The 27,769-nt window shown below is 42.6% G+C and overlaps 1 protein-coding gene across 1 annotated transcript; it reads right to left on the reverse strand.

The window, feature by feature from the left end:
• On the reverse strand, window positions 1-27,769 carry si:dkey-7k24.5 (somatomedin-B and thrombospondin type-1 domain-containing protein). The gene is made up of 5 exons (XM_041203832.1): window positions 27,361-27,769; window positions 23,642-23,836; window positions 15,261-15,339; window positions 8,691-8,867; window positions 1-1,404 (listed from the first exon to the last, which is right to left on the reverse strand). The coding sequence occupies exons 1-5, from the start codon at window positions 27,581-27,583 to the stop codon at window positions 1,287-1,289; spliced, it is 792 nt and encodes a 263-aa protein (XP_041059766.1). The 5' UTR covers window positions 27,584-27,769; the 3' UTR covers window positions 1-1,286.

Raw genomic sequence — 27,769 nt, forward strand, 5'->3', positions numbered from 1 at the left:
AAAAGTGTTAACCAGTTTATTTTAAAAATGGCAGTCAACCTGATTTCACTGACAGATTCTCCTTTTCACAGGCAAAACCAATAATTGGAATATATAATTGACCTTATGCATGCTGTGCTCCCCTTCAATCTCTCATTTGTTAGCCTTCTTCTCAAGATTTCACACTGGAATTTAGATTTCTCCAAAGTCACAGATTTGTTACATCATTAACCATGAGGAAACAGTAATGAGAAATGTAAATTATTCCCGAGTAACAGAAAGCTGTGTTAGAATGGTCATTTTTCTAATCACTTTTTATTGACACAAACTATTTTGCTTTCCAGCCACAACTAGATTTTCATGAATGTTCAGGGAAATGAATGCTCCATGTTCCTTCAGAAGGATGCACATTACAGTCCACTAAACTTGCCAATTAAATATTAATGAATAATGAATATCAGAATGTCAGATTGTACAGGGAGCGTTAAGGAAGACAAACACTCACTCATCAGTAACCAAAGCTTTCTGGCAAGCAAGGCAGCTCCTGTAACCAATCACTGAACTAGCTCCATAACATTTGGCTTGATATTTGTACTTTTAAATGTCTCAAATGGTCTTAGAGAAATTCACCTTAAAAGCTGCCTCTTCAGTTTGATTTATTATTTTTCACAAAACATTAATGACTTTTTTCCCTCACACTGTGATGAGATATGATTTATTGAAAATGCTGGAAGGTAAAATGGTTTACAGAAAGCCACATTTCAGACACTTCATCATATCCTTCCTGCAATGTGTTTATATGCACACAATATTCCACAAACTTAAGAATATATCTCATATTTAGTCTTAACACAGTTGGAATTAGTCATTTGGTGGTACAGAGCTTGAGTATTGCTGAAAGAAAGAGATATGCTGTTGAAGCTTTTTGTCTTGCACTCATCAGGACAGATTCGCAATGATACCAATTACAAAGGGAACAACAATTTATACTGCATGAGAAGAGAGTGTTGATTGGTTAGCAAGTGGTCTCTGATGGGTAGAGATAGAGGAAATGCCTCTGTCAATTAGAGTCCACTTGCCAACCATTCAGCAGTCTCTTCTCGTGCAGTATAAATTGTTGTTCCCTTTCCAACTGGTATTCTTGTGAATCTGTCCTGATGAGTGCAAGATGAAAAGCTTCAACAGCATGTCTCTTTTCTCAGCAATACTTTAGTTTGAATTAGATTCCAGATGACTGGTGTCTGCAGTACAAGTGCTTAATAGGTATTAATGAGACGGTTGTATTCCATGGATGGCATGAGTTGGCTTCAAATGAACAAAAAACTGTGGATTGAAGGGCAAGAGCACGATTCCATCTGTCGAATCCACTTCCATGTTCCTCTGCAGCGAGGATTACCAATTGCATGCCACTGTAGGATCTGATTCCTGCTAGAGAGACACAAACACACTTTAACAATTCCATGTGGATAGCCATTACTCTAAACTGTAGAATTAGTTTTGCTAATTTCTTCCAAATGAGCCATCTTCTACAGTTATCAGTCTCATTCTCTCAGCATTTTCAGTCTCTTCACAAAAAGATCATTTAAATGTCCGTTAGGGAACAAAATCTGCCATCTTTACCTGGTGTGGCCTACATGTGACTCTAGACCCACAGCAGCATGGTTGACCCTGAAGTGCCCTCTGAGTTGGCCTAGCAAGCCATTGAGCAATTAAGGATGGGCAACAAATGCTGGACATGTCAGCTACACCCACACCCCATGAAAGAATTTTAAAAAGTTTTACTTTTTGCAGCATATTAATACTATGCCTGGTAACATTGGTGAAATGCAGGAACTTCACTCAGTGGAAATATTAGATGTTTAAATACACAAACCTGGAATAACTGTTGGAGTTATACTGAACATCTGCACTCACCATGTGTTAAAGAGTGGTCAACAAAAAGAAAGGCATCCATTTATATAGCAGCTTTCACAATCACCAGATGCCTCAAAAGTGCTTTTCATCTAATGAAGTATTTTTGAAATGTAGTCACAATTGCAATGTAGGAAAATACCAGTAATCTGGGATGGCACCTGTGGAAATGTAAAACTTTCACCTTTGCTGACCACCCCTCCCCCACTCCCCCAGGCTGTAATCTAATGCAACAGATCATGGGCTAGATTTTTCCAAAAGGTAAGTAGTTCTGCCGCGGGGACCAAAAGCGGGTCCCAAGCCCACAGTGGGGGATTTTATCAGAGGCGGCCAATTAAGAGGCCATTGCTGAGGCCACTGTTCAATTAAGCACAGGGGCCTATCTCTTAGAGTTGCCAGCCCAGTCAAAGGGCCAGTAGCTCAGGAGTCTCAACTGCACCACCAATAGGTGTGGTCGCTACTGAGGCTGCAGGAAGAAGGAGAGGGCTCCAAGTTGAAGGCTGGGTGAGCTTTTTTTTAAATATGACAGAGCTAAGTAGGCAGGGCCTGGTAACTGGAGGAGTGAACCCTCCAGTGGCAGCGTCAGGGGCCACGGGGGCAGCTTTTGCTGGTGGGGGCTCTTCTGTGGGTCATGAAGCAGCCATTAAGGAATGACCCCCAAACACCCACGCCATGATAATCTGCTGGGAGACCGCCAGTGTTTACCTAGTCTATACTCGCTCCGAAAAGGAAAAAAAAAAATTAATTAATTAATTTGGAAGAATCGCAACTAAAGGATCAGCTTTAAAGGCCAAAAGCCAGGATTCAACATTTACATGACCCTAAAGAATAGTGCTGAAATGGAGAAAGCCACAACTAGTTGATCCAGCCATTGTTTAAAATATTTTCAAGGCTGAGTTCAAGTTCCATCGCAGCAGGAGCCCACCAAGACCAGGGAAAACACTGTGTCTTCAAACAATCAGCAGCACCATCCTGAATTTCAGCAACTTCCTAAAGTTACACTTGTAGTGGCTCAAGAAGGAAGCTCACCACTGCCTTCTCAAGAGCAATTGGGAATGGGCAATAAATGCTGGCCTAGCCAGTGCCACCCACATCCCATCAATAATTTTTTAAAAATCTACTCTTCTAGATCAATTTGGACTAATCCCAAGGCCCAGATCAATCACATAATTGGGGACTTTGGAGAAAAAGATTCCTTAGATACATGATTGCTTCAGGTCTAGATAAAAAAAAAGCTCAACAAGTTAACACATTGCTTTATTCAGTAGGCCCGATAGTGGATGACGTTATTGCTAGACAAGAAATCAACAAATTATCTGCTAAATTTGATGAAGTACTAAAACTACTCAATGTTTATCTTATCTTAGGAAACAACAAAATTCTCAAAAGTACTAAATTTAATAAGTGTGGTCAGTAGCCAGGAGAATCTGTCGACACATTCATTAATAATCAGTACAGGATGGCTGAAGGCTGTGAACAGCGAGACCTAAAATCTGAACTTATCAGAGATATAATAGTTGGGGTAATGGACGGCACACTCTCAGACATGCTGCAAGGAAGATCTAACTCTGGAGAAAGCTATCCAAATTGTTAGGCAGTCTGAACTCCATATGCGGCACAGGTCCATTTCAACTGAAGAAAGTAAACCATGGTACAAAGGAAACCTCATAGTCCATTAGTTAAACAGCACAGAAACAGACACTTGAGCGACCATGCCAGTGCTGTAGAGCAAAGTGAGAATAATGTTCTGCAATTTCAGCCCAATGCTTTCAATGTAAGAGAATTTGACACTTCGGCAAACTGTGCAAGGCTAAAACATTTAAACACACAGAAGACCCATAGATGATTCATGAGATAGAGACTGCACACCAGGAGGACACACAGCCATCCTTCGAGGTCAAAGTTCTAGATTTTCATATTGGAATACAGATATTTTGGTTAATGGCCATCTCACAAACATTAAATTGGACTTGGGAGCCGATGTTATGGTTCTATTGGACAAAGGACCATGGCTGAGAGACCTGACTTCAAACAACAAACACATGACTCTAATGGATCCAGAGGAATCCGCCTTCCGGTCATAGGCATGATTCTGGAACCACTAAGGTATGGTGGTAAACAAATCTTCGAGCTGATGTATGTCATCCATAACCAGTCTTTTACTCTCTTGAGCAGAGATGCCTGTGCGGTCCTGAATCCCATCAAAATAGCAGAAGCTGCCAAAACAACCACTGTGTCGTAAATTATACCGAACTGCAAGTTCCTGAGAGCTGAAACAAGAAAGAGTTTCCTGGCTGGGACTTCAGCTCTGAACTGCCTTCTCACTTTGCACAGCATGTTTGTCCATTTTCATTACAAGTGCTGGAAACTCCTCATTGACCAGACCAACCATCCACTCAGATGGCTACCATGATGCCTCCAGTGGAGTATGGACAAGAGAGCAACGCACAACCAGAAGAGACTCAACCCCAGCTCTGGTGACTATTGATGAGGTCAACACTGCAACCACAGAGCAAATGCTGCAACTCCCAGCCTGCATAACTGGGCCACAGTCAATGCTGAAACCAAGTAGCAGCTGTCCATTGCCAACAGCACACCACACATGCAAACACAAAGATGACCTTACTAAAAAACCACATCCTCATAACAGGAACAGTCAATATCCATCACAGAGGACATCACAAAAACCCACACGATGAAGGAAGAGGGGAAAAAATGACATGGAGAGAAGTACAATGTTCATCCACCCCGCAAGAAATGGGATTGAACAACAACCACCCATCAGCACTACTACTGAATCAACAAAAAGCAGCTCAATACTAAAGAATGGAAAAAGAGGATAAAAAGATACCCGGATGCCAGAACAACCTCTAAGTCAACAGAGTTTACCTGCAATGACAGAGCCTACCATCCTCCAGTAGTGCAAAGAAGATATTGAAGGGTTAAAAGGTCTCCAGACCGCCTGCACCCAGGAACTCAGAGACTTAAAGGAGGGAGATGGGGTAGTAATAATGATGTAAGTACATGGGATAGAATAACTTGAAATACATTGGATGAGGACTTGGGGGAGGTGTAGTCTAAGGGTCTGGCACATACAGGGTTAATGTGGGACTGAGTACAATACCGGCCACAAAGTGATATACAAGAACACATGACCCACACATAGGGTCAGTTTAGTGTTGGGCAGAGCCATGTGCACGAGCAAACATGGAGACAGCTCCCAGCTTGAACCCTTTACTGTACATATATATATTGTTCTTAGTTAATAAATACATACAGTTAATCTACTTAAGACTACAAAGACTTCATTAAGACAGTATCCAACACCCTACAACAAAGAGGACCAGTAACAGCCAGCAAGAGTTTGCCATGATGTAAATGATGGCTAAACCCATATTAACTCTTCCCTGCAAAACTAACAGGGTCAAAGGCAGGATTTGACCATCCATTATATTTTTTTTAATTCATTCACGGGATATGAGCTTCGCTGGCTGGACCAGCATTCATTATCCATTCCTGGTTGCTGTTGAGAAGATGGTGGTGAGCTGCCTCCTTGAACTGCTGCAGCCCATGTGGTATAGGTGCTGCTAGGAAGGTAGTTCCAGATTGTTGACCCAGCGACAGCGAAGGAACGGCAAAATATTTCCAAGTCAGAATGGCGAATAACTTGGAGGGGAACTTCCAGATGGTGGTGTTCTCATGTATCTGCTGCCCTTGTTCTTCTCGATGGTAGTGGTTGTGGGTTTGGAAAGTGCTGTCTAAGGATCCTTGGTGAATTCCTGCAGTGCATCTTGTAGATGGTACACACTGCTGCTACTGTGCGTCGGTGGTGGAGGGAGTGAATGTTTGTGGATGTGGTACCCGTCAAGCGGGCTGCTTTGTCCTGGATGGTGTCAAGCTTCTTGACTGTTGTGGGAGCTGCACTCATCCAGGCAAGTAGGGAATATTCCACCGCACTCCTGACTTGTGCCTTGTAGATGGTGGACAGGTTTTAGGGAGTCAGGAGGTAAGTTGCTCGTCACAGGATTCCTAGCCTCTGACCTGCTCTTATAGCCACAGCATTGATATGGCTAGTCCAGTTCAGTTTCTGGTCAATGGTAACTCGCAGGATATTGATGGTGGGAGATTCAGTGATGGTAATGCCATTGAACGTCAAGGTGCGATGGTTAGATTCTCTCTTGTTGGATTTGGTCATTGCCTGTCACTTGTGAGGTGCAAATGTTACTTGCCAATGGTCAGCCCAAGCCTGGATATTGCCAGGTCTTGCTGTATTTGGACATGGACTGCTTCAGTACCTGAGGAGTCATGAACGGTGCTGAACATTGTGCAATTATCAGCTAACATCCCCACCTTATGATGGAAGAAAGATCATTGATGAAGCAGCTGTAGATGGTTAGGCTGAGGGCACTACACTGAGGAAATCCTGTGGTGTGGTCTTGGAGCTAAGATGACTGGCTTCAAACAACCACAAGCATCTTCCTTTGTGCTAGGCATGACTCCAAACAGTGGAGAGTTTTCCCCCTTCTTCCAGTTTTGCTTGGGCTCCTTGATGCCACACTCTGTCAAATGCTGCCTTGATGTCAAGGGCAGTCACTTTCACCTCACCTCGGGAGTTCAGCTGTTTTGTCCAAGTTTGAACCCAAGGCTGTAATGAGGTCAGGAGCTGAGTGGTCCAGGTGGAACTCAAACTGGGCATCAGCTGGTTATTGCTAAGCAAGTGTCGCTAGATAGCACTGTTGATGACCCCTTACATTACTTTACTGATGATGGAGAGTAGACGGATGGTGCAGTAATTGGCTGCATTGGATTTGTCCTGCTTTTTGTGTATAGGACATACCTGATCAATTTTCCACATAGCAGGGTAGATGCCAGTGTTGTACTGTACTGGAAAAGTTTGGCCAGGGGTGTGGCAAGTTCTGGAGCACAAGTCTTCAGTACTATTGCCAGGGCCCATAGCCTTTGCACTATCCAGTGCCTTCAGCTGTTTCTTGATATCACGTGGAGTGAATCGAATTGGCTGAAGGCTGACATCTGTGATGCTGGGGATCTCCAGAGGAGGCTGTAATGGATCATTCACTCAGCACTTCTGACTGAAGATTGTAGCAAATGCTTCAGCCTTATCTTTTGCACTGATGTGCTGGGCTCCCCCCTCATTGAGGATGGGATATTTGTGGAGCCTCCTACTCCAGCAAATTGGTTAATTGTCCACCACAATTCACGACTGGATGTGGCAGGACTGCAGAGTTTAGATCTAATCCATTGGTTTTGGAATTGCTTAGCTCTATATATCACTTGTTGCTTATGTTGATTGGTACAGTAGTCCTGTGTTATAGCTAGACACCTCATTTTAAGGTATACCTGGTGCTGCTCCTGGGATGCCCTCCTGCACTCTTCATTGAACCAGGGTTGATCCTCTGGCTTGATGATAATGGTAGAGTGGGGGATATGCCAGACCGTGAGGTTACAGATTGTGTTCGAGTACAGTTCTGCAGCTGCTGATGGCCCACAGCACCTCATGGAAACCCAGTCTTGGGTTGCTAGATCTATTCAAAATCAAGGCTTTGTAGCAGTTTGATGCTGAGTAGTTTGCTAGGTCATTTCAGAGTCAACCACATTGCTGTGGATCTGCAGTCACATGTAGGCAAGGCCAGGCAAGGATGTTAGATTTCCTTCCTTAAAGGACATTAGCGAACCAGATGAGTTTTTAATCATGATTTACCATTAGACCCTTTTAATTGCAGATTTTTATTGAATTCAAATTCCACCATCTGCCATGGTGGGATTTGAACAGAGAATTACTGGTCCAGCAACAATACCACTACTCCATTGCCTTCCCTACACCATCTGCCTATGCCAGACAGCTGAATCTGTGGGCAGAACTTTTCGCTTGGCATGCAGGGGTGCACCCGACTTGCTCAAGCATGAAATAGCACCCGATGACGTCAAGCGAGTGCCCCGACATCATTGCACATTCGTGCAATATTTCATTGGTGGGCGTGTGTGAGAACACGCCTATTAAGACCATTAACATATCAATCAGCCATGATTTTTCGCTACCCGTCCAACGTTATGGTTGGCAGGCGGGCAAATCTACCAAGTGGTCTTTGCCTTTTTGAGGAAACCTCTTCCAAGGGCAGGATAAGGTTTCCAATATTAATTTCTAAAAAAAATAAAAATGTTTGCACAGAATTTTCATCTGGTGAATGTTCCAGTGATTGATTCTGATGCGTAGGGATTGTTTTTCTCAGTTTTTACAATCTTTTATTTTTGGCACTTAAATTCTTCAGCTCCCTGAGGCAGCTCTCTGCCTTCGGGGAATTTTATGTGAGTGATCCTGCATACCTGTGCTGACTTCAGCGCTCACCCTCCTCCTGTCCCCACCCCAGCAGCACTGAGCATTCCAGCGCACCTTTCACATTGGCTGGTCATTAATTGACCAGCCAGCATGAAATCGCAGTCAGGGGCCAATTGCGGTCGGTAATCCATTCCCCGGCCACTCCCAGGCCTGCCAATCCGGGTGCCTGCCAATCTAAAAATCCTGCCTTATATCATTCATTTTATCACACATAGTCAAGTTACCTCCTTGCTTTAAATTTTAATTTGTGTTGAGCTCCCTGTGATGTTTCTGACTATAAATAAATAATGATAGACTTTGAAAACTGGAACATATTTACATTTTAGCCTTATTACAAAAGCATACCAAACTACCTCTGGGAGTAATAAATTCTGTCTTCCAGAAGCACCAAGCAAGAAACTAACCTTGTTAAAAAAAAAGTTGAAAAAAAAGTATAATTGCTTGCCTTTCAGCTTCTCCGCCATCGCCATAACATCTCTGGAATCTCGAGTTCAGGGCAGGAGGCTGGCATTCTACACAAACAGTGAACCCTTCTCGAAGATACTGCATCCACCTCGTGTGAGGACGGTTCTCTACCAAGCAATTCTGAGTCAACGACTTCACTTTAAATTCTACACAATACCTAGAGAGGTAAGGAACAGAAAAAGAAAACTAATGTTTGGGAAAGTACACCAGTAAATATAAAAATCAATGTATTTTTTAAAAAACTTAATTGAAGGTGGTGTGTAGAATAATTCTTTTCACATTAGTACATGGCTTGCTTTACCATGTTGCTATTAAGGCACAGACTACAACAATAATAAGGGAATTGGTTAAGTACTTGAATAGGAAGAATATAAAAAAGATTCAGGGAAAGGGCAACTAACTGGAATTAGTTGGAGTAGACAGCTCCAACTGAACAGCTAGCACTTGCACAAGCTCATGGGCTGAACAGCCTACTCCTGTGCTATAATTTCTAGAATTCTATAAAATATTAATTAGCCTCTGAAATAGCTGTTACAATGATCAACAACAATAAAAGCTAATCTCCATTGCATTGTTGTCAGGTAGTCTGTGGTTTGGAACCTGTAGATGATGGTTAGCTGCTAAGATGGAGTTGCAGTTAACATACTTGTAGGTTTACAGAGGCAGAAGATGTGGTTAATATGATAATCTCCCTCCTCAGTGGCAAAGGTGCAATGATAAATGGAGTGACGCTGTCTGTGGATGGAGGATTCCTTGCTTCATGAGCTAGCTTACTGGTCATAGATCACAGCTCAAGTGCCCACTGTGGAAATGTGATCCAATTAGACAAATCCAGAAAACTGGACCAACTTGTAAATTTCTGCCTCCAGGTCAGATGAACCCAGCATTGAAAAGTCAGCTTTCTTTTTATCCTCAATAGCATTTTTTGTCTGCAACTAAATGCAACGCGTACAGGCTAGCTGCAAGATTTTTATAAATTGGTCCCAGTCCAAAAGGAGTTTCTTACACACAATAATTCTAATTTATCAATGGGAAAATTTGATGCCTTTTTTAAAACTTAAAAATGCCAGACATACAAAAATCACTGGATAATGGAAGTTATTTCCTTGATGGCACTGAGATTTAGATGTATCTCAGAGAGGCAGTGATAGTCCCCTCAAAGTGACTCCCATTCAGCTTCCACTTAACCCGGCATGCAAATTTACTTCTGTTGCAGGCTTTCAAGCCAATTAGAGCATGCTGAAGTATAAGTAACAGGGAGCTAGTTACTTAAAGTTTAGAATAAAATTCAGACCCTCACAATACAAGAGGCCAGAACAGTGCTAGTGGTAATTCAGGCTAGTGCTTTCCACAGTAGTTAGAGGAATAGAGTGCAAAAGGTCTTGTGATACGTGAGCTATGATGGATCTTCAGGGCAGCACAGTTACAGAAAGTGCCAGAAAATTGAATGTTTGTAGCTGAGGATCTCTGTGTTCAAATAGCAATTGGACAGAATCACAGAATTGCCACAAAATCAGTGAGGATGGGGGTGGGTTTGGTCCACACTGTTTAGAATGTTAACCCAAGAGACATTGCAAAACAGTTCAGAACACAAGGATAGTATAGAAAATTTGTCAGGGCAAAGAATAAGAGAAATGGAGGATTGATGCCAGATAGAGGGGTCATGGCAGCTACCTGGAAAGCTAGCACAGATCTGTCTAATTCACTGCTGGTGATCACGCAACATATACACATTAATGGAATGGAAACCCTGGTGATTCATGGAACCAGTGGGCTTGCCTGTAAGAGCCTGCGTGACCAGAAAATGTGCAGCCACTGACAACCTAGACTGGGGAAGCCTGCCAACTGCATGAATCCCACAGCTGTATCCTGCTGTTTCTGGTTGTCCATGGAGAAAGTGATGGAATAATCTGAATTTGCCAAATATGGTATTAGTCACTTGTTTAAGCAAACTACAGACTAACTTATGTTGGTTATATCCCCTGTTGCAGCTGGGAAGGCGTCAGAGAAGACAAAGAAGTTGACAGCGCTAGGAATACAATAGGCTATACAATGCCAGCTGTGGCAGTGAGCTGCAGAAGACAACATGCAACGTAAAATCATAGAAAATTACAACACAGGAGGATATTCAGTCCATCATGCCTGACTGGCTCTGAAAGAGTAGCTGTGTTTAGTACCACACCCTCACTTTTTATCTACACACCTGAAAGTTCCTCATCCACAAATACCTTTCAACTCCCATTTAAAATTATTGATGGAATCTGTTTCCACCAGCATATCTGACATCCTCCCTGGAGAAGCATGGCCTCAATATGCATTTCTCCTCTGAGAAGTGCAGGTGTGCAACTCTGGACATGTACACCCTATTGGGAGAGTCAGGACCTCTGTGAGCCCCTCGCCTTCTCCTTTCTGGTCTCCCAGCAGCTGTAGCTCCATGGGGTCATTCCACCTGTGGTTGCTGTTCCTCTTCCTCTACCTAGGATGGAATAGCCAAAAGGATTCCAATTTCCAAAATAAAACAAGGCCCACAAAAGCAGTGCTTCCTAAACTATTTTCCAATGTGACCCCGTTTTAACATTTGAAAATTAATGTGACCCCAGATAGCAAAAAAAAGCAGTAAATTAGCATAATAACATTCAGCATATAATTATTAAAGTTTGTACCTTATATATCATTATATCATATAAATATGAAAGTCTGTATTTTAATCTACTTTGTAAAAGTGTTATTGTTTCATTTACTTATGTAGGTTTCAGCCAATCTCCCTATATTCCCCAGTGACAGAGGACTTAGTGAAGACTCTCCTCTTTCCTCCTAGCCCAGGATAGCTGCGAATGCACCCTGCTGTATTTTGTGGTGGCCAGCACCGGGAGAAGCCCTGCATCTGGTACCCCACTAGGTACAAACACAGGAACATTAGCTTCTTATTCAGGGTTTGTGGCCTGCACATGATGTTTATGAAGCCTCTCCGCCCACAGGCCAGCTCCGTTGCTCTCCTCTACTACACCTCAGACAGGGACCACGAGAGGAGCAGGGCAAGGGCAGCACAGGATGCCACCTGGGCCTCAATGCCAGTGCGCAGGGCAATCTTGGAAGAGGGGTAGTTCGGGACCCCATCCAATGTTTCTGCGACCCCAATGAAACTCACAACTCATAGTTTGAGAAGCACTGCCCTAAAGCTTCCTAAAGGCACTATGACTATAAAACCCTCCACAACATCTGACCCAAAAATGACTTGGAAATATAAGTAAGATATACGGCAAACATTTATGCAGATTTAAATTAGAGCAACTGAGTGCCCCTTTAAATACCACTGGAACTGGTCATTTTCCATACAGAATGGTTCATGGTTTGTGAAAAGGTTAAGAGAACAGCAGTGGCAACAGAGAACAATATAAGTAGCATCCATGCCCAAATTACATTATAGGACCTACATTTAAATCCACTAATTAGGCTCCTGCTTGTTTTCAACAGGAGTGTTGGCCATCTAAATTGAGGCCTCCTGAACATCACAACAGACAGCCTCCATTATAAATTTGTTGATGTTTTTCCTGCCATTTTGCCCCTCCTCTCTCCCCATTCACAACGAAAAATATTTGCTGGATGAAAAGCAGCCCCTTGAACTCAGCTGCTTTGTGCCCAAGAGGAGACACCAATATAAGTTAGAAGAGAGAGAAAAATCACAAGCTGCTATCATGCATAGTTGGTAATGAGGAGGCACTGACAAAAGTCCAAGGAGAGGATGCTGCTTAATTTATCAATTAATAGACTCCGTGGTAGAAAGAGCCTGAGCAGAGAACAGGGAGCTTACGTGTTGAACTAAAATGTAGGATTACCTGGTTACTACAGGAAAGGAACAATTAGTATTATGAATGCTAAAAATGCTTGCAAAACATTTAAATGACAAATCAACACAAATTTCAACATTATATTTTTAAATCACTTACAAAATTCATTTTACTTTTGAATGTCTGAATAGAAACCAGAAGAATAGACATGCTGCCAGCTTGCTATTAAGCATGAAGATATTGAAGCTTATGCTATGTTTGGTGAATACTTTTCTAATCTATATGATGACCAAAAGATTCCTCTACTAGAAGTGTCCAAACAATTCCTTGTTCACCTTTATCATTTTAAATGCTTGAATTACACTCCACCCCAATCATTTCAGAGATTAAATTGAGTTTGCTGATCTTCTAAGCTCAGTTATGCAAAATCTTAAAAATAAACTATGTTACTCTTCCTGAATATTTTGCAATTTTCAGTGACCTGAACTGCAGAGGGGAAGGAAGAAAAGCAGCAACAATACAATGCATATACAGTATTAGTAAGAGATATTGGACACTGTGCCAATGGAAAGCATTTAGGATGAATATTTGGATGAAAAGAAGTATTTGAGAATATTTTCAAAGGACAATAAAAATCTAGATAGAGGGAGGGGTTGAGAGGGGGTGGCAGGAGGGGCAAGAGCGAGCATTAGCGAGCTAAAACCTACATGAGGGGAAACAAACCTGGCAAGGGTTGCAGAGATGGTGTGCAGCAAGCTTTCGAAGGGATTTGAAGATGAGAATGAGGTACTAATTTTAATGAATTGACTATGGGGAGACATGGAAATATTGGATGTCAGCAAAAAAGGTGATGGGTGAGCAAGGCATAGTATAGGACAAGTTATGTTTCTGACAAGTTGGAATTTATAGATAGTGGTCAAAGGAAGGCCAGTGAGAAGAGCATAGGAATGATCAAATCTGGAGGTGACAAATGTATAGTTAAGATGTTCAGTATTGAAAGAATTAAGATAGCTGCAAGCAATGTTGTGAATTTGGAAATATGTTATCTTGATGGAAAGGACACAGGGATTAATATTACAAAGCAGGGTGAAGCTCACCTCAACGTCAAACAAGTCAATGTTCTGTATGGTCTTTCAGCTTAATAGAGTGACCAAGAATAAAGATAGGGTCAAGAGTGAGGGAATGGAGCTTGTGGTGATTTTCCTGAAAGATGGCTGCATTCAACTGAAGAAAGTTGATTCATCCATAACTTGATATTGGACAATACAAAGATGAGCATGAAATTGAGTTGTGGGAGCAAGGTAAAGTTGTGTATCTTCAACAAACATACAGAAGCTGATTGCCTTGGGCAAGGATAAATTCAGTTGTTAGCTTCAGTCAAAGGATTGCAGGTCAAAGAATTAGGCTATAATGTCATAGCCCTCTTTCGCATGCTCCCTTTAAGCACAACTCCTTGCTTGATGAGGAGAATCGATCAATTTACTCTCATATTTCAAACTTTAATATTCAGAATATTTTATTTCTGCTTCCACCCTGTGGCTCTGATAACACACTTTAGCATTGGCTTTGCAATATGAAATTAGTTTCAATATTTAGTCACTTATCTAACACAACTCTAATCCCCTTGGTAAAACTGCTTCTTTTACAATGACCTCATCCTGCTCAGATATAGATGGTGAAGTTTGGAACATCCAGAGAATTGTTTTTAAAAGTAAATATAAAGAATACTGTGGCCATTGATCAGATGACAACTTGGCTAAGGCGCATCACATAAATCCTACAAAACATCACTATACCCATATCAGACAATTGACATTTATGGTCTCCATGGCAATTTGTTATATTAAAAAAGTGCCTATTCTTCATTGTTGTCTCTTTAGATCAGTCAGGAACAACTGCTGATAAAGCTTTAATGATGAAGGACTATTTAGCTACAAAGGAACTTTCTCAATCAAACTGATGTTGTTTCTACAGCAACACAAGGTTTAACTTATACATTTTTACTTTTGTTCTAATTTGTAGCAAACTTTGCTGTTATGTCATTAAACCTAATTATTCATCTCTCCTTTAGAAGATATTAGGGCAATTTCAGTGTTACCAGATTCCCGACAAGGGGTCACAGACAAAGGGAGCTTGGGTCAAAGAGCTAAAAGACTAGCAATGATTCTCCAACCCACATTCTATTTTGGCACAGTTCTTACAGGGACAGCAGGGTCACTGAACTTATCTTGTCACTTTAGCACTTAATATAGTCTTAATTGTTGATAACTTGATCATTTTCCCATAACTTGTAGTTCATTTATTCTTCATTCAAAATAAATTCATTTTCTGTAAATATTGCTCTTTAGAGCATTCACATATCATATCTCTGCAGATAGGGGATAATTTTCTTTAGTTCTCCAAGTGTTGGTTGAGCTACTGGGCAATTGAAATGGATAATGAAGCATTTTTCCATTTTTCCATTCAATCTATGCCAAGCACTCCTAGCAGGCCGAGTACAACAGGGATTAGCCACTCAACAGATATCCTTCCTTCCTTCCTTCCTTGAACAAAAGTTTTCAAACTCATTTCATTTTGAACTCTCACCAACAGCCAGATCTTGAATGCTTAATTTAAATAATGGTGATCCAGCCAGGTTTGATAGAAAAAACATTTTCTCAAACATTTTCTCCAATTTCTTGGTTTAGATTTAAAGTGCAATTAGGCATAGCTTAATCTGTCTCAACACACTGTAGCAGACATATTTGTGACCTTTTACTTACCCTGGCGCCTCAGATTCAATGAATACATCTCGTTTTTTTCGAGCTTTTCCATATCCCCCTGTGGTAATTAACGCAGGGACTGTACACATTAAAACACAAGGATGTAAATCATGAGTGACAACGCTAGGCAGATGTCCAACAAGGTTACAAACAACAAAGGTTTGTTCTTCCTAACAAGCAAAAAAAGATTTCCACTGATAGAAAATGAAATGTATAACATGAATGTCATAAAAAGTGCATCATTCTTAAATTTTCTATTTACTTCACAAGGTCAAAACAATGCACTAATCTTCATAAAGGATGTAAACTACCCCATGGGATTTTTTTTTAAAAGGTGGCAATGTAGACCATGATTTAACTAAAATTCTTGACTTTTGCAGTTGTATTTGCATAAGCACAAAATTTGCAGTGGGAATGATGCTGCATTTTAAATAAAGTGTCAATGAAAATGCTGCTCATTGATAAATTCTATAATGCTACAATGGATTTAATATGCAAATTGTTTTATTCCTGAATTTTTTCTTAGTTACAGAAAAATCTCATGCTGCTACTTATTGTAACTGAAGGATATACTGTTTCACAATGATAGGAATTTGAAAAATAGAGATTTTGTATGAGACGTTACAAGGCATATGCCAGACAGGGCAAACATGTGGGTCTGAAACTAGAGCCTTAAACTTAAATATAGGGGATTACAAGGGTATGTAGATAAGAATTGGCTAAAGTGGAATAGAAAAATAGATTAAAAGTTGAGATGGTAGAGAATCAGTGGAAGATGTTTAAGGAGATATTTCATAACTCAACAAATATATATTCCATTGAGAAAGAAAGACCCTATGAAAAGGATGCACCTTGCATGGCTAATTAAGGAAGTTAACGGTGGTATCAAATTGAAAGAAAAGACATACAATGCTGCGGAATGGTACTGGGAAAGAATATTGGCAGAATTTTAGAAACTAGCAAAGGATGACTTAAAAAAAGGGAGAAATTTAAGTATGAGAGAAAACTGGCAAGAAATATTAAAACAGAGAGTAAAAACTTCTACAAGTATATAAAAGGGAAAAGAGTAGCTAAAATGAGCATTGGTCCCTTGGCAAGTGAGACTGGGGATTTAGTATTGGGAGAAAGGGAAACGGCAGGGACTTTGAACAAGTATTTTGTGTCAGTCTTCACAGTAGAAGACACAAAATGCATCTCAACAATTGTAGAAAATCAAGAGGCAAAAGGGGCAGAGGAAATTAAAACAATCATGATCATTAGAGGAAAAAATACTCGGAAAACTAATTAAACTAAAGGCTGACAAGTCCCCTGGACCTGATGGCTTGCATCCTAGGGTCTTAAAAGAACTCGCTGTAGAGATGTAATCTTCCAAAATTATTAGCATGGATAGAGGGTTGGCTAACTAAAAAGAAACAGAGAGTCAGGATAAATGGATAATTTTCAGATTGGCAGGAGTGCCAAAGGGATCAATGCCCAGGCTTTAATTATTTGCAATCTATATTAATGACTTTGATGAATGGAATGACTGTATTGTAGCCAAATTTGTTGATGATATAAAAATAGGTAGGAAAGCAAGTTATGAGGAGGATACAAAGAGTTGGGTTAAATGCGCAAAATTTTGGGAGATGGAGTATCATGTGGGAAAATGTGAGGTTGTCCACTTCAACAGGAAGAATAGAAAAGCAGGATATTATTTAGATGAAGAGAGGCTGCAGAAGGTTTTGCTACAGAGGGATCTAGGTGTCCTTGTACATGAACCACAAAAAGTTAGCAGAATGAAAGGTGATTTTAATGAAATCTATTAGATTCTGAGGGAGCTTGACAAGGTAGATGCTAGAGGATGTTTCCCCTCAAGGGGGAATCTAGAACTAGGGGGTACAGTTTACAAATAAGGGGTCTCCCAGCTAAGATAGAGATGAGGAAGAATTTATTTTCTTAGAGCATCGTTAGATTTTGGAATTCTCTTCCCTAGAGGGGAGTGGAGGCTGGGTCATTGAATATACTCAAGGCTGAGATAGACAGATTTTTGATCTACAAGAGTGTCAAGGGTTATGGGGGGCAGGCAGGAAAGTGGAGTTAAGGCCACAATCAAATCAGCCATGACCTTATTGAAAGACGGAGCAGACTCATTGAACCAAATGGCCTACTCCTGCTCTTTATTCTGTTAATCTTATGATCTTGTGAATCATCAGCGAACATCCCCACTTCTGACCTTATGATTGAGGGAAGGTCGTTGATGAAGCAGCTGAAGATGGTTGGGCCGAGGACATTATCATGAGGAACTCCTGCAGTGATGTCCTGGAGTTGAGATGATTGGCCTTCAACAACCACAACCATCTTCCTTTGCGCTAGATATGACTCGAATCTTTGGAGAGTATGGCTATCAGGTGGTGTTCTATTTTCAAAGTAATTTGCTGATTATGCAACACAATGCGACATTGCAAAGACATGAAAAACTCAAGGCAAATGCATGTTTTCTCTATCCTTTATTGCTGATATATATATATATACACACATGTAAAAGTCAAACTCATGTGAAAGTCGACCCATGATTTTTGGCTTAAAATTTTGCAATCCTTCATATACCTCATGTAAGAGTCGACCTTAGTTTATCTAGGATAAAAGCCCATCAGCTGCCCCGCTCGCCTCCCCTCCACACTCACCCCAGGACCCCTTCAGCCCCAGGACTTACTGTGAAAAGGCAGTGGTAGGTAACACTGTCCAGGAAAGCCCTGGTGTTGATCTGCTTGACTGCCAGGGGCTGCTTGAACTGATGTTCCACTAATTTCAACATTGCAAACTGCCCAAATCCTAGCATTCCCCGAGGAGGCACAACTGCAACCAAACAATCTGCCAATTTCACCCCACTGCATTGGAGCTCAGAACTAAACAGTGCAACCTGTCTGACTGTGACACACCAGACCTCACCAGGATATATTCATCCATGCTGTGGCAACAGAACAGGGAAAGCGAGACAATCAATACATTCTTCTAGATAGACAATCCATCCACAGGATGCAGTGGAAACAGGGCCCAAATAAAGCATAAATAAAAATATTACTCGTGTAAAACTTGACCCTTAACCTTTTGCAAAAAAATCTCAAAAATTCAACTTTTACATGGCTAAATACAGTATATGCACATCACAAAACAAAGCTGAAACATTACATATTCTGACCTGGCTGTGCAGGGAGCTGTTCATTCTAAACACATTTATTCTAGGGACTGGATAATTTGAAAGTCAGAGGGCTTTCAGTCAGAGTACTGTAATGCAGTACAGATAAACATGGGGTAAACTCCCATGTTAACAATAATTACTTATACACTTAGACCATCGGTAATTACAGCCTTGAAATTAATCATCCTACAATTGATTTTGCCTCTTGTCCTGAATTGAGGTTTATTCATTATTCGTCCACCAGCCTGCAGCCAAAACAACAAACCACAATTACGAACAAACAAAACTCACCACAATTATTTTTACAGAGTTATGTCAGGTTGCACTGTGATAGGAAGTTGTGATTTGTCCATTGTAAAGTCAGTGGGCAGAATTTTCATAGATGTGCGCCAAATGCAGTAGCCAGTGGGAAAAAGGACGTTTTACCCGCCAGCTGCAATGGCGACTTTTCACACCTTCTGCCTCATTAATAATGCATTCCTGGGAAACATACCAGATTGCTGGCAGGGTGGCCTCTAATTTGCCCACCCCGCCATCACCTCAGGGCTTCAGTAATCCGGACGGCATATTTAAAGGGCGCCCCTGCACAGAGCTAGCACTATCTAAGGCATTGGAAGCTGCTGGAAAGTCATGGCTGCCAAAGCGAGGAAACATGCTGCCCCCCAAATTTAACAACAACTCCCTTGGGCACCTACTGGATGCTGTGGAGGCCTACTGTGAAGTCCTCTGTTCCCACTCTGAGCAAGGGCCAGCAAGCTAGGTCACCAATCCAGCATGGGAGGTGATGGCAGCGGTGATCAGTGCCAACACACTGCAAAAGAGGACAGCCACCCAATGCCAAAACAGGGTGAATGATCTCTTCCATTCCACCAGCAGAAGTTGCTCTTCTCATCACTCCCAGCTCACACATTCACAAACCAATCACACATCCATAGGGATCTCACTCACTGCCAGTTCAAAGGACATCACCAGTCACTCTCTCACACACACTTTCATCTCCCCCTGCGGATCGGGTCCTCATCTCATCCATGGCACCACTCATCACCTGCACATGCCTGGCATCCTTATCAGCTGGCCTGGCAGGCATCCTGCTTACAATCTCTCCGTTTGCATTCATGAAGGACAAGCTGGCACACAACAAAAGAGAGACAGGTGGAGGAATACCTGAAATCAAGGTCCTCATGGACTTAGAAAATAGAGTCATCCAGCTGGCTGGGAACAATCTGGACTGTTCCTGTGCTGACGGTCAGGTTGGCGGTGCTCTACCAAGTGAGGACCCAGCAGTACAACATCCATCAGACAACCATGCTGTTAGTTCCACTGTTTCACAGTCCCCTGCCATACATTAATTATACTTTCGCAGGCACATCAGGGAAGCAGCCGATGGGGTCCATGAGGCAGGTCCTTGACTCAAGCCCTGAAGACACCTCGGAAGAAGAATCTGATGAGACTCTAATTAAAAACTCGTCACAGCGCTCACTCACACCCTCCACCAGCGCAGAGACACAGACTTCAGTGGAGCCTAGTTCTAGAGTAGCTGCAGGATCACAATCTGATGAGCACATAGTTCTGTCTGATCCACATCAGGCAGTAGCAGGGACGTCCCAGGTTTCCAGCACTTGGGGGACTGCTGGAGACCAGAAATCTGCTAAGTCCAAGCCAAATGAGGAACATCTGGACTCGGTCATACCTCAGTTTCTGGAGCTGCAAAGGCAAGCTCAGGAACATCAGGAAGGGATGTCCGCGGCATTCCTCAGATTGCAAGGCACAATGGAGGAGTCCGTCTGCCTTCAGGCTGAGGTGATAGACCCGGCATGCCAACACATTAAGGTCAACACTGGTAGGATTGTGGCTGCCATGGACATCTTGGTCCAGGATGTCAGTCCTGCACTGCTGCGCAGGCTGAACTCCATCGCTGACCCCATAGTTGGCCTCCAACAGTGTGTACATGAGAGGTGTGTGGGCAGCTCAATCTCACTACAGCTTCCTCTTCTCCTCAAGGAGTTAGCCAGGGGCCCTCAGGCGCCCATAGGGAGGAGGATCAGCAGGTGTGCCCCCCCACAATCCCCCACCGGGTCCATCCATCCAGGTGACTCAGGGAGTGTCTGGCCCATCTGAATCCCCTCTTCCTGTGACCTCATCAGCTTCAGCTTCACAGGCTGAGTAGGTTGCCGCTGCCACACAGCAGGAACCCAAAAGCAGGCCGAGGCCCTCCAGGTCTCAGTCTTCCAGAAGATGCCCATCAAGCTCAAGACAGATAGGGCAAAGCAGTCAGCAGGCTGCCTCCACCTCCGCTGTGGATGTCGGGGGAGAACCAAGACATAGTGACAAGAATATGTAGTTGCTCAGCCTGGGCACAGGTGATAATCACTTGCACTTAATGTTCACTGTGTAAATAAAACCCCAAAAATATCTCCTTGCTATGGCTTCTAGTTATGATGAGCAGTGTTCGTGTCACTTAGATGTGAAACCTTGGTTCCTGCTCAAGATAAAGGTGGGTGCCTCAGTCCAGGTCCTCTTCCCTGTGCAGTGTGTAACCTTCAGAGCAAAGTGATGATCCAGCTTCACACACACTGGACACATTACTGATGCCTGCACCTTGATAATGCTGGTTGTTGCTGCTAGAATGTCGTGGGCAGGCTTCACAGAGTTCTATTATTCTCTCTTTGTGCTCTCAGCAGCTTTAGGGTGGAGCTGGCTCCCTTCTCTTCAGCATCTGTGACCAATGGCGCTCTGCTGCTGAAGGGGACAAGTGCTAAAGACTGACAAAGGATCAGGTACATTTAAAGTTTCACGGCTGCATCTCCATGATATGACCCTGATCACAGAGTGTCAGCAAGCTTCCCTCAGCCAAACAGGAGTCAGACATTCACAGATGCAATGTGAAGATCTATGCAGTTTCTCCACTGCATGTCATCAGCATCATCCTGGAATCTAGCAACTATTGGAGCGTCCTCTGTGTCTCCATGATATGAGCCTGAGCACTGAGGGTATGTGCCACACATGAGTCAAAGGTTCACAGATGCAAGGTGAGAATGTCAGGACTGTCCTCACTGCATCTCGTCATCATCCTCCACGAATCTTGCAGCTATGAGGGTCTCCCAAGCATGCCAACCTTGTCTGGCCAGTGCAATGGTCTCATTGTTGGCATCCTTGCCTTCAAGGTCCTTATTACTGTCATCCCCTTCAACATCCTCCTCATCAGAGGAGACGTGCAGCTCTTCCATCTCCTCCTCAGCCAGCTCCTCCCCTAGTAGCAGCGTCAGGTTGTGGAGCACGCAGCAAGTGACGATGATGCATGACACCCTTTGGAGAATGTATTGCCTTACTCTACTGGACCTGTTGAGGCACCAGAATCTCATTTTCAAAATGCCAACATTTGCTCCACCGAAGTCTAGGATGCGACATGAGCCTCATTATACCGTCGCTCTGCTGCAGTCTGAGGCCGCTGCACGGCCATCATCAGCCACTTCCTCTGTGGGTAGCACTTGTCCCTGAAGAGACAACCCTGCAGCCTCTCTGGATCCTGCAAGATGTCAGGGATCTGAGGCCTGCTAAGGATGTCAGAGTCATGGACGCTCCCTGGGAATTGTGCACAGACCTGTAGGATGTGTTTGTGGTGGTTGCACACCAGCTGAACATTCAATGAGTGGAAGCCCTTGTGGTTGATGTAGTTCACTGCTTGTTGCCATGGAGATCTAAGCACCATATAAGTGTAGTTGATGGCACCCTGTACCTTTGGAAAACCTGAGACCTGAGCAAATCCCAGCGCCCTTGCTTCCTGGCTTTCCTAATCCCAGGTGAAATGCACAAAGTTCTGTGCCTTCATGAGGATGGTGTCTGTGACCTCATGGATACACTTTAATAAAGACATTGCAAGGGACTGTGAGATCCTCCACCAGTTACTGCGCCATGGCTAGCTTTCACAAGGGCATTGTATTATTCGCCCGGTTGGCCAAATGCTCTTCTTCCCCCTAAAACGCGCATTAATTTGCAGTCTGCACCCAAGGGGTGAAAAGTTCTGGAGCATTTGGTGGCACTTTCATGCTTTTGCGTTGCTTGAGTGGGCAGAAAAGCTTCAGAGAACTGACTCCGAGTGTGTCAATGGAGCTGCAGCTGAGCAGTCTCAACTGCAGAAGATTGCTCACTTTTGACAAGTTTTTCCAAGTGCGTATCTGCTTCCCTCATCCTACCTCCCCCCACCCACACCCAGCATGTGCCTAGAGTCTTTCCTTCAGTCTGCCTGTGCTGCCTTGCCCCACAACCACCACCCCTCTACATTGGAGCCCTTGCCCCGGCACTACACCGAAAGCCAGCCAGGAGACTTGCCTGTGCCCCCCGTGAATGTGCAGTGCCTCATCTCCCTACCTGCAATGCTCACAAGCGCTGCGCAAGGCCGTATGCACTCACCTCCAAGTTCCCCTCAAAGTCGCCAGGTGCATGGCTTTTAAAGGCAGTCATGAAGCATGCCATTCTGAAGTCACGCCAACATGGGCGATAAATTTAACATGCAAGGATGATCCCGGTGAGCAGGGCTTGTAATTGGATGCAAATGTATTAAAATGACGTTCCCGATGTCCGGTGGTAGGAAACATGGCCCATCATTGACGGGTGGAGTGTATTATCTCAAACTGGTTTCAGAATGGTGTAAAACCAATTTTTGGCCTTCTCGCTATATTGTTCACCTCCCCCCCACGCCATGACGCCCGATGCCAACAGCACCAGAAAATTCCACCCAGTGTCTTACCATCATACTTTACAACATGCATCCACAGACTGTACTTTTATATATAACAGAATATGATGTGCTAATTTTCTTCAAATATCAAAATTTAGAATGCTAAAGTTACCAAAATAATAATCTGTTAATCTCGTTGCATCAATTCTGATACACAAATTGTGTCTTAAAAGACATTTCCTGCACAAATTTTAGTGCTCTACCTATTAAATATCTTGTTAGAAGTTTTACTAAACAGCAACCACCACCCCCCCCCACCCCGTATTGCAACTATTTTTGGACGAATTCAATATTGCATAACAAAATTATCAAAGATTTGCCCAGTCAAACTTAATTATATCAGTCCAGAAGGTTAGGTCCCTTTAATTAAATAGATTTCAGCTCTCGACAGAAGATAAGTGTCAATATTCTTCATTTACAAACAATAGTGTGAACAGACTCTACTAATAAATGTAACATACGTACCCAAGGACTGCCTACACATTCTGTCCTGGTCACTCTGATATTCCAAACAGCCTGCTCTTTCTTCCAAGGGAGGGCATGGCTCACCACCATTCTGTGGCTCTTGTGTGATGTATCGTTGACGAACACGATAAGTATTTTTGCATTGTTCTGCACAGCCACTCCAGAAACTCCATTCAGTCACTTTGCAAGAAATAGCTAAAAAGCCAATAGAAAGATTAGTACCGTAAATAGTACGGTATGTAAAAGAAATTCAAGGACTACCTTTAAAATAACCCAAAAACATATTTTCCCAATGATTTTCATCTTGAAAATTAATTAGTTTTAGTGTTTTGTATTTATGTTGGAGCCTGCACTTACAGGCAGCAAGAATAGTTGAGTACATTACCCAAATAGGCCATGCTTCCTTCATGAATCTGAGTAATGGGTAGTGGCAACCATGAGAGTTTACAAAAACACACATTTTAAATTCCTTCTGTTGAGAGCAAATCTTCACCCAATGTTCACATTGGGAATAAAAACAAAAATGCTGGAAATATTCAAATTTCACACTGAAAAATAGAAACCACAGTTTTGATCCCCATGTTAGTGTCAGCTGTGGTTTATACAAAGATAGGCAGGAAGCAAGTTGTAAGGAGGGTACAAAGAGTCCACAGGGGATATAGGTAGATTAAGCGAGTGAGCAAAAATTTGGCAGGTGAAGTATAATATTGGAAAATGTAAGATTGTCCACTTTGGCAGCAAGAATAGAAAAGCTATAGACTGTTTTAAATAGAGACTGCAGAATGCTGCAGTATAGAGGGACCTGGGTGTCCTTGTACATGAAACACAAAAAGCAAATGGAAGGCAAATGAAATGTTGGGCTTTATTGCAAGGGGTGTGGAGTATAAAAGTAGAGAATTCTTGCTACAACTTTACAGGGCATGGATGAGACCACACCTAGAGTATTGTGTGTGGTTTTAGTCTCCTTACTTAAGGAGGGATATACTTGCATTGGAAGCAGTTCAGAGAAGGTTCACTTGGAAGATTCTTGAGATGAAGGGGTTTGTCTTATGAAGAAATGTTGAGCAGGTTAGGCCTATACTCATTGGAGTTTAGGAGAATGAGAGGTGATTTACTGAAACATGTAAGATTATCTAAGGCAGGGGATGAGGGGATGTTTTGCCTCATGGTGGAATCTAGAATCAATGGGCACAGTTTACAAATAAGAGGCCCCCATTTGAGATGGAGTTGAGGAGGAATTTCTTCTCTCAGAGCATTAACAACCTTGGAATTAGCGTAAATTAAGTTAACATCTTTGGAATGCTCTTCCACAGAGAGAAGTAGAGGTTGGGTCGTTGAATATATTCAAGGCTGAGTTAGACAGATTTTTGACTGACAAGGGAGTTAAGGGTTATGGGGGACAGACAGGAATTTGGAGTTAGGGTTACAATTAGATCAGCCATGATCTTATTGAATGGCAGAGTAGGCTCGATGGGCTCAATGGCCTACTCCTGCTCCTGTTTCCTATGGTTTTATTATCTAATGCTAGGTTGGTAGCCATCTCACCACTGAGTCAGAAGGTTGTGGGTTCAAGTCCTACTCCAAGACTTGAGTACAAAAAGCTGACACTCCTGTGCAGTGTTTCAGGACTGCTGACCTCTGAGGTATCTCCTCTATATATTTTTATCCCATCTAATATCTAAATTTGTAGAAGAGCCAAAAGACACTGGTATTCATACACACAAATCCTCAAAGGTGACAAGGCAAATTGATTAAAGGTGTTTATAAATAAATAAATGAGTTACTTAGGTTTTTTAAATAGGGGAATAGAAAATAATAGCAGTGATCGTGTTAGAACTTTGTTAATCATTGGTTAGGCCTCAGCTGGAATATTGTGGACAATTCTGAGCACCACACTTCATAAAAATGTAAAGTTGCAGCAGAAATTTACCAGGATGCTACCAGGGATGAAGGGCTTCAGTTGTGAAGAGAGTTCGGAAAAGGTCGGGCTATTTTCCTTTGGACAGAGGAAGCTAAGATGTGACCCAATGAAGATTGTCAAGGCAAGAGGTTTTGATAGAACAGAGAGAGAAAAAAAACTCTAGCAAGTGGGCCGATAACTAGAGGCCATAGATTCAAAATTATTTGTGAAACATCTTGAGGAGAGATGAGGGGAACTGTTTCACTCAGAGGTTTGTTGCTATCTGGAATGCTGTACCTGAAAAGGCAGTGGAAGCTTGATTCCATAAATGATTTTAAAAGGGAGTTGGATAGGTACTTGAGGATAAGGAACAGGGTGCAGGACTACAGGCAATAATCAGGGATGTGGGTCTAAGCATGACTGCTTTTTGAAAAAGATAAGATAGGCATGACAGGCTGAATGGCCACTTTCTGTGCTGTATGATTCTATGAATATAATTACTGCCCCCTCCTATGCTCTTACATTGGCAGCACTCACTTCTCTACAGTGAGGAGAGATGCAAAGTAATCATTTAGTATCGCAGCCATGTACTCTGTCTCCACAAAAAGATCCCCTTTTTGGTCTTAAATTGGCCTCATCCTTACATTATTTATATGTTTCTAAAAGAATTTTGGGTTTCCTTGTTACTAACCATTAATCTATTCTCGTACTCACTCCTTTGTCCCTCTTATTCCCTGTTTTTGACCTCTATATTTTCTATATTCAGCTTCTCATCCTATTTTCCTTCTTCTCAAACACTGTTAAAGACCAGTAGACACTGTAACATCAACCAAGGAACTGTGAGGACCTGCATTTGACAGAATGAACATTGTGTGTGCATTGCCAACAGGGTCATTATATAACTAAAAGCATGCTGATCTTTCCTCGTGCTTTCTTATATCTCATCAACATTGTAACTAACTTGGCAGACACACTACCCTCAGCTACTTTCAGCCAGTTTACCAAATAAGTTTAAATGACTTTAAAATATTTGAGGTTTTCTGTCTGAGTAATGAACAGGCCGATTCTTTATAGCGTGTTGGCATCCGTTCCCATGCGAGTTGCCAAAAAAACTAATAGATCACAACCCAACCCAATAGTCAAATGGCCTTTCGACAATGAGTCCCAGTATGTAGGCATTGAAATTCCATTTGAAATTATACCAGACTGACAAGGTTCCTGCTTTATCCCATCAGGGTGTATATTATCAGTTTGCAGTTTGCTGGCTGTCGGCTTTATGTCTATCTTCCTCTCCTTCTAGACCTAGGTTCTACTTTGAGGTGAATAAGGGGGATTGGCGTGTGCACAATTTGCCAGGAGCTTTCTGTTTCTTTCCGCGAGTGCAGGATGCTTTTGATACATTTAACATCGCGTCGCGCTGCTTCCTCAACGCTGGCCTATAATACGCTGTTATAAAACTAACAGAAAAGCTTTTATTTTTTAACACTGGTCCTGCAATCGGCTCTTTTAATCTCTTGGGTAAAAGTCAATATTCCCATTTACCCGGAGTTTAATTTAGGACGGGCACTGCCCATTTCTCTGACATGGTTTGCACTGTTTTGATTAGCATTTTACAGTTTTTCAATCCACAGACTAGCTCCACTGTAACCGTCCCGATTTGTGAGAAGCTATTCGGTGTTTAGACTGGCCGATCTGATTATTCAGTTTAAGGTGTGGGGTGGATCCCTCTCCCAACCTAAACACAACAGCGCAGCAACATTATAGATTAAAAATATATATAGGAATGAGTTGTTGCTTAAATGGAGGGCAGTCGGATTACCTGGACAGGCGAGTTGGTAATCATGGCAACAATCCAGGGTATGTCTACAAGCCTGGTCACAGTAACAGGTTCCGTGAGAGCGATCGGGCCGCCAGCCAGTGGTGCGACATTCAGACTCTCTCCCCTTGCAGCAACTTCCCAGATCCACGCAGCCACCTTCAGCCACCGCTTCCAGCAAAACCAGCCCCAAGCCAAGAACCAAGAACACGGCTCCCAACCCCATTTCAGTCGATCCAAACCATGAGTGGATCTCCCACACTCTCCACACTTGCCCCAGTCTCCAGCGATCACAAGACTCCTTTGCCTAAACTTCAGCAACAACTGGGCACAGGACCACTGTCAACTCCACGGCCGCTTTCAATTGCCAATCAGATCGGCCAGCTCCAAGCTCGTCAGTTTCAGTCTCGGT

Source organism: Carcharodon carcharias, chromosome 14, assembly GCF_017639515.1.
Source record: "Carcharodon carcharias isolate sCarCar2 chromosome 14, sCarCar2.pri, whole genome shotgun sequence".
Taxonomy (NCBI): Eukaryota; Metazoa; Chordata; class Chondrichthyes; order Lamniformes; family Lamnidae; genus Carcharodon; species Carcharodon carcharias.

What these genes read in the sequence shown, in the direction of transcription:
- si:dkey-7k24.5 (XM_041203832.1), bottom strand. Translation starts at nt 27,583, where the DNA reads ATGGGGTTGGGAGCCGTGTTCTTGGTTCTTGGCTTGGGGCTGGTTTTG. An exon ending in TTACCAACTCGCCTGTCCAG is followed by an intron (nt 23,837 to 27,360) that starts GTAATCCGACTG and finishes TTGGCTTTTTAG; the next exon opens with CTATTTCTTGCAAAGTGACT. An exon ending in AATGTGTAGGCAGTCCTTGG is followed by an intron (nt 15,340 to 23,641) that starts GTACGTATGTTA and finishes TAATGTGTACAG; the next exon opens with TCCCTGCGTTAATTACCACA.